Source organism: Astatotilapia calliptera, chromosome 10 (assembly GCF_900246225.1).
Source record: "Astatotilapia calliptera chromosome 10, fAstCal1.2, whole genome shotgun sequence".
Lineage (NCBI taxonomy): Eukaryota > Metazoa > Chordata > Actinopteri > Cichliformes > Cichlidae > Astatotilapia > Astatotilapia calliptera.
In genome coordinates, this window is record NC_039311.1 from 11,061,606 (window position 1) to 11,075,889 (window position 14,284).

Below are 14,284 nucleotides of genomic sequence, written 5' to 3' on the forward strand. Positions count from 1 at the left end.
TTGGTATAAAATTTTGAATTCAGTAAGTTCTAGTTTTAAACAAGTTTTTTGAAATATTCTAAAAGTGTTTTCTCATTTCTATAACAGGTGGTCAAAAAATTTGCTAAACACTCTAAGTCTAAAGATTACTTCTAAAATAGTGCTAAAATGCTAATCTGGAAAGAAAAATGATTTGTTTTTATATCAACATTTTGAAATGAAAATGAAAGGAAAAGGGAGAGTAGGATGACAAAATGAAACATTTGAAGTCCTAATATTATCACTTTGGTCGCCATTTTAGTATTTTTTGTTTGGTTGTTTACCCAAAGATAACAGCCTCAGATGCTAAGTGATCAACTAATGCTAACAAGCCTGATTAGCAAACTGCACAGCTGCAATGCACTGACACAGGCATATGCTAATTGGTATCAAGTAACAGAATAACAAAATACACTTCACTCACTACTTCTGCAGCACAAACTTCTTGGTTGTCAGTACAAAAATACTAAAACATTATTTGACAGAAAACCTAATTAAAATTGCTCTGCAAGGTACCAGTTTGTGACTTAAATTAGCGCAGATGATAACTCCCTGGCATACCTGTTGTTTAAAGTAGCCACACCTCTTACTTTTAATCTTAATAGTATCTACTTGGATGAGTCATAAAAGATTTACCTGCCCTAAGGATGTCACAAAAACTTAGCTACAGATAACGTGTTATTTGATGCGTTTTAGTTTTAACATGTAACTCAGACAGTAGTGTCTAAAGGAGATCTCTATAAGTCCCCTACTAACTCAAAACTGTAATGTGCATTTTTCTGCAGATGACAATATTATATCCGTTAGTGTTCTATCCTTAAACTTGCCTTTGCAAATCTACAGTGTGCTTTTATTACACTACACAAGCGTCTTATCAAACATAAAATTACCTGCATGGTATTCACAAAGTCAAATACAAGTATCCAGCCTGCAGTATATACACCAATCCCTTATGGTCATAATATTGAAACTTTTTAATTTTATAAATACTTAGGGCTCTATATTGACTAGAGATGGCACGATACCACTTTTTTATGTCCGATACCGATACCGATATCATAAATTTGGATATCTGCCGATACCGATATGAATCCGACATAGTGTTTTTTAATCAACAAAACTGTTTTGTTTTTTTTTATATTTTGCTGCATTTTGTATAAGTTCATACTCAAGTTTAAAACAACAACTACACTAAAGCTATTCTGTTATACCTGTATGCAAAAAAAAATATTTCATAGTTCAGCAATACTGATCAATCTAATAAACCTAAACCTACACCATCCTCCCTATTCTGGTATTTTAAAGAGTACTTAGCGTAAATATTAAGCAACCTAACTAATAGGGTTCCAACTCCCAGCAACAACAAAAATAAATAAATAAAAAATAGGGAACCACCCTTCACGCTCCACCTCATGATGCTTAATCGACGTAATCAACCTTAATTTGATGCAGTGTGAAAAAAAAAAAGCACAGAAATTAATTATTTTTCAATATATTAAAATATTAAATAGATTCAACATCTTTCTTCAACAAAATTGCAGACTGCACAGATGGTACCTTCCCAAAGGAAAAAGTACTATAGCTTACTAGGGTATATATATTAGACTTAATAGTTACTATATACAGTAATGGACTTCTATTCATTTTGCATCAAATTAAAACTTTGGGTGTCAGATAATTATTTATTAAAAGCTAGACATTTTAAATGAGAATAAGAAAGAAAAGTATGTCTTTGTGCCCCCCTTTTCCCTGTTAATGCCCAACGGCCCCCCTGGCTAAACTTTGCTAGATCCGCCCCTGCACAGTTACCAGCGTCAGCTATGTAGAAAAAGATCCTCGAGTAGAAAGTAATATTAAATAAATTCTAACAACAGCTTATCAAGCTTAAACGTGCTGCTGTTGTTTATCCGCTGGTTTCCTCTTTCTGGTGCAAAGTGGGCCAAAAACAAACAAGAGAGACGGACTCGTGACAGAAAAGCCGATCAGCTGATCATTAAGCAGTTTCATGATTGAAGTAGCAGCAAGAGAGGGAGGGGGAGAGAAGAGGCACTCGCACCATATATCGTTTGTTAAGCTTAACGCAGGAATGCTTTACAAACATTCAGAGATGGACTTACAAACTTGCTTTACTTCTCTCGGGGATAACTTTGTCGGAGAGGAAATGCCGGGTTGCTAGCGAAGCTCCACATGCTACCCAGACCACCGACAGGTCCCGCATGCCACAGCCGCTCTATCACGTGATGCATACTGCTCCGACGTGCTAACGTTCTGAGGCGAGTTACGGCGTGTTGCAAGTTTTGTGAGGTGCTTTCATGATATTTAATGGATCGGATTACATTTTTTATTTTTTCTCCGATATCCGATCCAGTAATTTAGGTCAGTATCAGACCGATACCGATACGTAATATCGGATCGGTCCATCCCTAATATTGACACCAGATTTATTTATTAAAAGAATAAATTAATTCTTAATTAATGAACATGTATTATGTATCTTCAAGTATATAAGGGGCCGGCATGCCTACATACAGACATTTAATATGTATATACATAATATATATATGCAATAAAAAGTATGTATACATGCAGATATTTACTACATAAAGACATATATTTCATGCATTTGAAAATGCAATCTCAATGTGCCCACCTGTTTAAAGAAAAATGCAACAATAATACTGACCACTCCAAGAATTGCACTTTTTAGCACTCATGTGTTGGGCATGGGAATCTGCTTATTTATCTGCTATCTGAGCACTGTGGGGGGGAATGGCCAGTATTTCAAACTTTCCAATGTAGAACATCTCAAATAGCCAATAACTGATATCTGAGCCAAACTTCCCAACCATATATAAATTTAAAAAAAAACTAATGAAAATCTGAGGATTTTGAGATTGGATTGAGGCAAATGCCTTCGCTCTTTTCCTCTCCGTGCTGTTTACTTGCTGGCATCTTAAGCCTGCTCAAATGTGACTGGTTAACAGAACTGAGACTACAGGACAGAAACCAGAAAGCTTCCATAAATGTTTTCCCCTGCAAACAGATTTTGCATATTTTTATAAAGACATCAAAATTTGTTTATTTTATAGCCATAAAACAAAGCCAGCTTTACACGTAGACAATCAACATGAAAATTCCCTTAAAAACTTTTGTGTTAATTGAACGAGGAATGTGAAACCCCTGACATGGTCCTTTTAAGTGCCTTGTATAGATAACCATCTATAGATAACTGTCAGACCACTGACACATTCCACAAACAGCTCATATCAGAAGCAGACAACAGTGTCTGGCTCAGTTTGATATAAAAGATAAATAACAGGCTGACATATCACCACGCCATTATATACCTCTAACCCATTATCTCATCCAGCAGACATTGTTGTCAAATTGCATTATGTAACCATAAACATAGCAGGAGTTTGGAATAATTTTTAGATCAAACAATGCAAAAAAAAGGCCCACTGTGGCCTTTAAGGGGAGTAAAAATGAGAATCAGGATGCCTTCCAAATGGCCCATTCATCCCCAAATCTATCATCGTAAAATGCTCCTGTGTATACACACTCCCTACCATTAATTTTGTCACCAGGCAAATGGTGGCCTTGAAGTAAACATGCGCTGTATGATAATAAGTCGGCACACCACATTTCACGCAAGACTTGCTGTCAAAAGACCAAACATCTATCTCTCGTTCCAGTTCCAGCTTCTTCTCCTGCTCTACACTCTTTTTCCATTTTTAAATAAGTCTATTTACATACCTGGAATAACTCAACGTGAACAAGCAGCAAAATACAAAAAGCCACTAATTTATATTTGGGCCGAACCCGTGTTCAAGGCTATGTTTGGCTCGTAAAGCGGTATGCTGTCTGTTTTTTCAGGCAGCATGCTGCCACCACCACCACCACAGAGATGATGTGCAGCTCTGCTCTGAATTTAGCGCCCTGAAAAACACCTCAGCAGATGAGATGGTAGTAAAACACGACTCCTAACATCTCCGGCTCGCACTACCACCTCTGCTTGCACTTTGTACTTATTTCACTTTCTGTCTTGCGGAAGGTAAGCGAGCTGGTGAGGAAGAGACTGAGCTGAAGGTCAGAGGGGAGCAGAGTGGGGAAACGGGCGGTGGCCACAATATTACAGGTCGAATTCCTTTTATGAAGCCAACTGAAAGGAAAGAGAGTTCAGTTTATAAGCGCGAGTGGGGAAAAATGTATGTTAGCGCCTTTTTGGAGGTTGCTGGAGTGCCAGCGTTTGAGTGGGTACCTACTTGTTTTACCAGGTTAGAGCTCGTTTTTCCGCAAGGGAACAACAGGGATTTTTATTCATGTAACTCCCTGGCTCTCTTCTGTTTCACTCTGCTGCCTAATGTCCCTCAGCCATCCCTCCCTTAACCCCTAATTACTGCATCAGTGCTGACATGGACAACCACTGTACATCACATCAATGTCTCTTTTGATCACACTCTGAGAGAATTTCTTTCGCAGCTGCCTCTTTTCATCTCTCTCCGTGCATGTGGAAAACACTGTATGTGCGCATGTGTGTGCGTGTGTATGGCTACAGCACATCACTTTGAGTTGTCTAATCATACTTGTGTGCGTTGCCTCTGTAGAAAGCGCTGCTGCGCATGAAGCTCTAAACAGAATGAGGTCGTGAGGAAAAAGCAGCCAGACAAGTCCGCCTTTTGTCTCTCGTGCAAGCAGAGCAGTGGACTCCCCATGGGAGGGAGGGGGAGATACAACATGTGCATTAGACCCCATAACATCATTTATAACAGGCACACACTTGCACACAAATGGCTTTCACCACAGAGGTTCCCCATTAGCATTAAAGCGGAGAGCCTATAAGAGGCAGAGAGGAGAGTGAGAAGCTTTACTGCTACAGTAAATCTAAGGAGCAACTCGAGCCCGCGTCAGGCACCAAATGACAGCTTTCTGTTGAGCAGAGATTTCACAGCCTCTGTGGAGCTCACGTCCCTCGGGAGTGTGTGTGTGTGTGTGTGTGTGTGTGAGTGTGTGTGTGTGTGTGTGTGTGTGTGTGTGTGTGTGTGTGTGTGTGCCCCACCGGACCTTAAGGCCTCTGTGTGAGGAGGCCAAGTCAAGAGCACAGACCTTTCATTTCTCTCTAATGTTGTTCAGAGAGATAAAGGGCAGACCTTGTCCATCATTCTGTTATTAAGCAGCAGACGCACCGCTGAGTCCCTACCTCAACCTGCTGTCTACCAAGAGCATACCATCACACTGTGCTGCAAAGGACACATTCAGTAAAATAATTCAGAAGAGTGTGCTTGACTTTTATAGTTTAAAATAATCAGTTTAGAGAAATAAAAGTTACTAAATAGGATGTGAATTTAATTTATTTTGACTGAAAAAACTGGGCTGTTTATTAATCTATTCAGAAGCTATCCTCGGAGTAACTGTCATTAAGTTAATTAGAAGTCACACACTGTGTTCTTGATTTAAATCATTTAAATGATGATTTTTTTTAAAAGGCATTAAACAAGATTCTTTTAAAGGGCTCGGACTGACTTGGTTTTTCATTTATTCACGTGTTTCTATCTTTATTGAACTTGCATACAGAAAATAAACACAGAAATCAAGCACTAAGTTACTTTTGAGAGGCCATGCAAACTATATGGAGAAAAAGTACTGCGCCACAGTACACCTACAGGAGCTGCTCAGTCATGAAAACTGTCAGCACACAGTTTCTGTGCAGATCCTAATGCCAGAGAAGGTCTGGAACTCTGCAGTTATTGAGTCAGCAGAGTTTTGGTGACTTTTACACATTATCCATCTCAGTACTCAGTCAGAGAGACAGCCGGAGACCTGACACCCAAGCACTCATTCCTGGTATAATTCCTCGAAGTCCACTTGCATTCCTCTGCCTGTCTGCATGGATAGTTGGTGTACTGTAATGTAAATTCTCTGCGGATTAATCTGTGTGGTCACAAAAGAAAGGCATGCATGCAGACGTCCACCCTCACCATCTGATGATGAGGTTAGCATATCACGGGGACCCAAGCGGACCCTACAGGATCAGCAGACCCGGAAAGTATCTGGATGTAGTGTTTTCAGTGGGACAAACATTTTGTCACTCATCCAAGTATTTAGAATTTTCTATTCTACCCTTTGCTTTTAAGCAGAAGCCTTAATTTGCTTTGACTCATTATCTTCCCCTCTCTGCAGACAAACACAGTTTGGACAGCAGACTCTGGTATTTCTGTCTGTATCTATAAACCAACCCTCACTCACCAACAGTACACTGAAATTGTGGCAGAAACCTCTATTTTTCCTGTTGACAACTTTGCGCGACGTAATCCACTGCAGATATGGAAATTAATGACAGAGGCCAAAGACAAAAACTGTCTAGCAGCCAGACACAGGATTCATTAGTGAATTTCATTAAATGAGTTATCTATCTACTTAAAACTAGTTCTGGCTCAGTGAGTGATAAAATGAGCATCTAGCATGGTTTTATGCACCACTAGACATACTTCATAGGTAGCTGGTAATTAGGCATGGTAAAACATCGCCACAATTCATCTTCATGGCATGTGGGGAAGACAACATGGGCCGATTGTTTTGTCTCATTTGTCAGAGGATTTCAATGGAAGCCAATCGCATTTGTTTTTCCACGACCCAGAATCTCTGCTTTGTCATGTTGCCATTTTCTGCACAGAAAAACAAAAGACGAGGACCCACTCAGACATTTTCCAATCAGGCATTCCTGGAGCTTGGCCACTGCTCATTTAGGCTACGAGACGACCTTGACATTCAGTGGGCATGTACTGTAAGAGAGGCCTGAGCACACACGCCACCACAGAGACAGCAAAACACATGCGGTTACAATCCAAGAGCACTCAAACGCACCACCTCCTTGCCCAGACACACATACGTGCAGTTGTGTGTGTGTGTCAGACTGTTGGCTCGCTAATACCGAGGCCCGGCTAATCCAGCGGCAGTGTTCAGTTCCTGCGAAGCAGCTGGAAGCGCATAAGCTGTTAACATGTTAAGGTGAAAATGTTTGCTGGCAGGCACCCTCCTCCTCCTTCACACTTTACCTAGCAGCAGCTCACAGTACACCTCCTCTGACATGTCCAACCTGGCAACCACCACTGCTGCACACACGCTTTCACACTTCCACCGGCTTCTTCAAAGCGACATATATACTCAAGCGTACGCAGATAAGCACGCACGCGGCCGCTGCACTGCATCTGGTGGGATATCACACAAGCAGCAGTAAGATATGGAATAATTTATGTGGAAAACCGCCAGATGTTGCAATAAAAGCTGTGCGTGTTTCCAGCCCTATATTCTATTCTGGAACTCTACTAGAGTAGCGTTGCATGACAGTTAAAAATAAAGAAAGAAACAAAGAAATCTTTACTTATTGTACATATGTCCTTTATGTTGCCCTTCAGTTCATCACTCTCTCTGAAATAAGCCTTTTTAGCTCCTGTTTCGTTGAGGACAGCCTCCCTAAAAGCCCAATTCCCTCTGATTGGCAGGCTCTTTGCAAAAGGTTGACCAGAGTTTGACGTTGAATGCCTCTGTGGATAATTTTAAACAAGAAGAACTCCCACTCTCTAAACTTAGGTTTCACAGAAAGTCAGGCCTTCGGAGATTTGATTTTTTTTTCTAGCCATTTTCATGATGCTTTCAGTAGAAGAAGAATGAGTAGATGTGGTTAAATATTTTGATTATTTGCACCTATTAAACTTAAATACCTTCCTGTAAGTACTAATGACATCACGTAAAACGAGACACTTACAGTAATTGCCATTTTAGTTTCACACGTCAAATGAGAGGCAGCAGATAATTTTCTCACAGTAGTCATGATCGACCACCACAGTCAGCTGGAACCTGGAAGTTTTTGCTTAACCATTCTCCTCATGTCTGTTGTGGCTTTCGCTGTGAAATAGACACAATTAAGGGAGGATGTCCTGCTGCAATCAGTCAGAAATCCTCAGCTGAGCAATCAGCACGCATTAGCAGAATGATGTCATGTCTGTATGAAAAATAAAAGACTGAAGTAATATTTCACCTCAGTTTATATATATATATATATATATATATATATATATATATATATATATATATATATATATATATATATATATATATATATAGATAGATAGATAGATAGATAGATAGATAGATAGATAGATAGATAGATAGATAGATAGATAGATAGATAGATAGATATGTACACACACACATATATATAATTGCAGACTCTGTTTGCAAAAAACGTTTAAGAGTTAGGCTTTTTTGTCTCAAAGCAAATGTCAATAACTAAGCCGTTTAGCTCCATTCACTGCTATTAGCTGAAAACTGTCTCCTGAAAGCTCTCTTGGCGATTGCATCCAATTTCAGTTCAATGGTATAAATAGCAAGAGAAAAGGCTTCCTGTAGACTAGCAGTATCTCTAGCTGTAGCCTGACTTCGTACTGTGCCTGTAGATGGTGACCAAAAACAGATATCTGTGGGGAGATCACAGCTACAAAAAAATTCAAACAAATATGGATACTGTGAAGTTTTGTCAATGCAGATTGTTCATTTGTTCATTATATTTGGTTTGGTTATTAAAGCAGAGGAAAGATGCCACCATCAGCAGTCCACACAGATCCCATCACCTCTCACACATCCAAGTGGTGAGGGTTTTTGTCATATTACATATACATCAGTTTTCCCCTTTTTCACCATTTATGCCACATGAAATCAGTGCAACATAAGGTTGTGTTTATTTGCCACCCAATTTTACATCTCATAGGAGTTTCTCTCTCTCCCTCTCTCTGTGTGCCTGAATGAAGCCAGAGGCCCTGCCAGTCTGGCCTCCAGCTCTTTTTTTCCTGAGCGCCAGCAGCACTGGAGCTCAGCAGCGCCAAGCAAAGCGAAAAGCTTTTGACAACGTGGAGTGACAACAGAAAAGCCCACAGAAACTACAGCACAAGTAGGCCAGCCTTTCAAGGAGCCTCCTCCTCCCCCACCTCTTCCCCTGTCCTGTCCTCATACTCTTCTGGTTCACTCTCACAGCATCCGCAGGGCTCAGAGTGACTTTTCAGAGCAAACCCAGAGCACTGTCTTCCACTCTGATGGATGTAACAGAGCTCAGTGTACGGTGATACTTGCCTGCTTCTATGTAAACAAAGAAAGAGGGGAGCTAGTAGCATGTGGGTGAGTGGCCTGCCCCACCTGTGTACAGTGTTGGCACCCTAAGCACATTCTGGATGTTTTGTTGTTGACAAGCTGAAAATGAAAGGCATCAGAGAAATGATGCACTCATCAGTGAGGAGTGCTGGAATAATAAAGTGGCTCTGATGAAAACTTAATGGCCCCTTCACCTTTATTAATGGCCATGGGAGCATATCATGCGCTCAGGTTCACCACTGGACTAACACATGTATTTCTGCACAGGGAACGAGCTCCATCAGCCCACACTCACTAACGCACTTGAGGAAGAGCTCATAACCGGGAGGACACTAATTAAAGCAGTGGCAACTGGCTAACTGGCTAAATTGCTGCTGATTTTAGCCAAATGAGCCTTAAATGCAGTTTACCACACTTTAATTCATCTAGGGACACATCTCAGTATAAATGTAATGAAACATACATACAGAGATCCCAATGAGTGATTCCAGTCTTTGCCGTTCACACCTATGCTTCCCCATGAAAAAAAAAACAAGACATTAGACTCTACTCTCCTTTGCAGATGAGCTAGAATCACACAGGCAGCACTTATTAATATCTCCCTTTCAAATGCTAATTCCCCTTCATAAATAAATCATAACTCCAGAGGTGGCTGGTATACTGTAGTTTTCAGTAGGAAGGTGCAGGGCTAAGAGAGGAGGGGGTACAAACAGGATCCCTCCAGAAAGTAATGATATTATACCACAACTTGCATCCCAGATACAAGACTATTACAGGCCAATTGTTTTTGCTATAGCGAGCACATATATTTTCTTTAAAAATATATTGCCCCAGTACAGGCTGAGTATATTCTTGTGTTGGTGCATGGTGAAGCATGTGCAAGACTTTCACATGCAGAACTTCATCAAGCTACAATTTATAGAAATAAATGCTTCACATGTGCACCATTGACAGAGGTCTGCTAAAATCAAATCCACTGTTTGCTCTGACGTATTGTAAAAGACCAATGGCCAGTGGGGAAACTCTCCAGGGGAATCTACAAAGAAAAGGAAGAGTCTCACTGACTGCAATGTGGCAGCTAGAGGGCAACATGACATGTCAATAAAATGAATTGACTTGTAGACAAGACAGGGAAAGTAACCATTGGTAAGTAACAAGGTAGTGTACAGATTTTAAACCGATCTCATTTTTTAGTAAAGTTAATGAAGTGACTGGAGTGGAAGTAGGGAAAATCACTGACTGCCATATAAAGGCGGACTAAATATGTTAGAGGGGTACTTGACAACTGGATATCCACTAGTGACCAACAGTTGAAGTGATGTGCAACCAAATGGATTTATGGACAAGGGTTAACACTCAGCCCCCTCGATGATGTATCACTCAGTCAGTCAGTCACACTGTTGCAATCCAGCCAAAAACAGAACAATAATAACCAGTTATTTTGTTGGAACAATGCCGAAGGAAAGAGCTGTGTTGTAAAGTGAATGTGTGTGCAGTAAAGTGGATGCAAAGAGTATCTGTCATAAGGTAGAGTGGATGTGTCATGCAGTAAAGTAGATATTTGTGTATTAAATTGGATGTGTGCGTGAGGCGATGTAGGTGTGCGATACAGTTGAGTTGGTGCGTCATGCAGTAAAGTGGATTTCTTGCAGTAAAATGGGGATATGTCTAGAGTGGGTGTGTCTTGCATTAAAATGGATGTGTGTGTTCAGGATATGTTGTACAGTAAAGTGGGTGTGTCATGCGGAAAAGTGGATGTTTGTGTATTTAATTGGTTGTGTATAGTAAAGTTTGCGCAGTAAAGTGGGAGCCATGCAGTAAAGTGGGTGTATGTGAAGTAAAGTAGATATGTGTGTGGAAAGGTACATTTGTCATATGGTAAAGTGGGTGTGTCATACAGTAAAGCAGACTTTTTGTATTAAATTGGCTATATGTGTAGTAAAATGGATATGTTATACAGTAAAGTGGCGAAGTGGATGTTTGTTTATTAAATTGGATTTGTATTTAGTAAAGTATGTGTGCCATATAGTAGAGTGGTTGTCTTATGCACACACACACAGTGAAGTCGATTTCTTCCAGTGAAATAGCTGTGTGTCTTGTAAATGGTAAATGGCCTGTATTTATATAGCGCTTTACTAGTCCCTAAGGACCCCAAAGCGCTTTACATATCCAGTCATCCACCCATTCACGCACACATTCACACACTGGTGATGGCAAGATACATTGTAGCCACAGCCACCCTGGGGCACACTGACAGAGGCGAGGCTGCCGGACACTGGCGCCACCGGGCCCTCTGACCACCACCAGTAGGCAACGGGTGAGGTGTCTTGCCCAAGGACACAACGACCGAGACTGTCCAAGCCGGGGCTCGAACCGGCAACCTTCCGATTACAAGGCGAACTCCCAACTCTTGAGCCACGATCGCCCACTGTAAAGTCAGTGTGCATAGTAAAGTTGACCTGTTGTGCAGTAAAGTGATTGCTCGTTTATTAAATTGGATGTGTGTTTAGTAAAGTGGACGTGTTATATAGTACAGTTGTCACTGCAGTAAAATAGCTCTAGTGAGCGTGTGTAGTAAAGTGGGTGTGACATGCAGTAAAGTGGATTTCTTTCGGTACACTGGCTATGTGTCTGTGTTGTCCAGTAAAGTGGATGTGTGTAATAAAATGGGTGTGTCCAGTAATGAAAAGAGTCACATTTGCACATTGCAAAGTATCACAAAGTAGGGTTGTTTAGTCTGCAGGGTTGTTATTGATGGTGCACAGAGTTGCACAGCTTTAGCATCATACATGTGGTCCACTTTCACAGTTGCTATACCAGGTTCAATTTTATGAAGTGAGACAAAATTGAAATTCCTGCTAGTGGGGAGCCCTGATGAGTGAGCAGCCTGCCAACCTGGTGCCACTTTCACAGCTTTGATGTGTGTCTGGCATGCTGTGCTGCAGATGCTGCTCTGTATGATGCATCGTCCTCCTCACTGAAAAGCACAGCATCATCCCAAATGTGGGCTTTTTTGTGAGGACTGAGTCAGGAGCATCTTAGTCTTATAGTATTGTTCAGTTTACAGTGGCACAAGTGCCTTTTGGAGTCACTACACCTTTGTTCATCTGACAAAATTGCTAAAATATGAAGTGACCTTTTTTGAAAGCAGGAAATGATATGTTACAACAAGGAATGTAAACCAGTATGTTCAAAACAAAAACTAGTTTCTGTAAGACCAATTTTTGATTCAAATCTTGTTGTCTAAAATCTGAAGCACTTTTCCTGAATCTTAGATAATCAAACAGATGTAATCCTCTTGCTTTGCTGCTTGGTAATAGGTCTGTATATTCGCATTTATTCTTGGCTGCTTCTTCCATTCAGTGCCATATCTTGCCCTACCCACTTGATGCCCCTCATGCTCTCATCCATCCACATGTGACGGTCATGGGTGTGTATAGGTAACTACCTGCCAGGAGCTGGAGGGGATCTCTGCAAATTTGCCTAGTCCCCCGAAGGTGTAGCACCGGTACATGTGATCCAGAGACTCCGAGCAGTGCCACAGCAAGCCGAAGCTCACGGAGTCCTTGTTGTTGTGCTGGTGGTGATGCTGGTTGCTCCTTAGCTGATCCTTAACAATCCAAGCAGGGGATATGAAGCTGAAACTGCAGACGGCGACCAGAACGGAGGACAGGAGCACCCAGAAGCAGCCCACACAGCTGAACATGGTAGCAGCTTGGGGCAGAAAGCCCGGAGACAGAGTCAGATCAATCCCAAACCCTGCTTCTTCTTCTTTCTTCTCCCGGCCCAGGAGCGAATGCATTTGGAGCTCACGCCTTCAAGAGCGGCACTTCAACTTCAGCCTCAGCCTCCTGACCAGCACTACATCAGCAAAAACTAAAACTAAAAAATAATTACAGTCACTGGGCATCCGCAACAGCAGCTGTGAGACTCCCCAAAACATCTGGTCTGGGGGAAAAAGAAAAGAAAAGAAAAAAACACACTAAGAGAATTGTGGTGAGTGATGGTTATACAATAAAGTCAAGTCATCCGCGCCCACACTTATGCTGGTACAAAGCTCAAATCTGACTCTGGAGATGTTTGGCACACCCAACACTGGATGCGCAGCTGTCATAGCAGTGCAGGTGGAGGACTTCACCAACTCAGAGACCAGACATTTGCTGCAGCCGCCGCTCTCCTCCGATACTCCCTGCGCCTCAACACGGGAAGCTCCGGACTTTTCAGGACGAGTCCGCGTGAACGGCGTCGAGCTACCGCAGGTTAATAGGGAGACTTCCGGTTAAGACTTTCAAAGTCATGCTTAGAAAAGAGGCGACAAAGTTTGAGGCGGTCGTACAGATTTTATTCTGTAATGAATTAATAATTGTATTTATTGTAAAGCAATAAATTATTTTAAACAGTTCAAACTAAAAGGGCGCTACACGATATTTAAACATTTAATTATTCACTATGGTGAATGACTTACACAGAGCCTGTTGAAAAAAGGTACCCCAAAGGATGGTATCTTAAGGTATGCTATATTAGTTGGAAAATGTAGTGTTTTTGGACATTAAGTAGGGATTACATGTGAAAATGTGTGGTTACATTATTTATTTATTCATTTATGTGTATTTTATAAATATCCAAACTTTATAGAAGGGTACAAAACATCGTACGTCAAACACCATATAATTATCTCATTAGTCTCATATATTTTTTAGAGTGCAACAGAGGAGACAAAATTACTATGCGTCATATACAAATGGACGCATTTTCCAGAGCTTTTATGAAATGATAAATTTTGATAGAAAATAGCACGACCTAAATAGGTATAAAATGTACATGTCCTTGTGCTAATTTTAGGAACACGACGCCAAATGATGCCAAGTTTCAGACTGATAGCTTAATACTGATTTTATTTTGAAGGGAGAGCGCTTCATTTCCGATGCTTTTGTTTCCTTAACTTGCCTAAAAGCCGTCTGTCTGCAGGTAGCTGAATAAAATGCGCCTTGTACTTTATTTTCTGTGCACCACACAAAATTATAATAAAACAGTGAATAATATTATGAAATATTTTCGGTCTCAGGCACATTTTATTTCCCGTCAAACTGACCCTGAGCATTCATATAGTCTGAAGGTGGTC

General features: G+C 40.9%; 1 protein-coding gene across 2 annotated transcripts in view; it reads right to left on the minus strand.

The window, feature by feature from the left end:
• lhfpl7 (LHFPL tetraspan subfamily member 7) overlaps positions 1–14,273 on the minus strand; it is a 126,542-nt gene extending 112,269 nt beyond the window's left edge. Inside the window, exons 1-2 of one of the 2 annotated variants that reach the window (XM_026181157.1) lie at positions 14,255–14,273; positions 12,611–13,110 (exon numbers count right to left, since the gene is read on the minus strand). In XM_026181157.1, the coding sequence (XP_026036942.1) occupies positions 12,611–12,964 (354 nt within the window). In that variant the 5' untranslated portion in view covers positions 12,965–13,110; positions 14,255–14,273. Of the gene's footprint in view, positions 1–12,610; positions 13,382–14,254 lie in introns of those variants that run through there. The other variant, XM_026181156.1, reaches the window with a different exon arrangement.
• Positions 14,274–14,284: the final 11 nt, after the last annotated feature.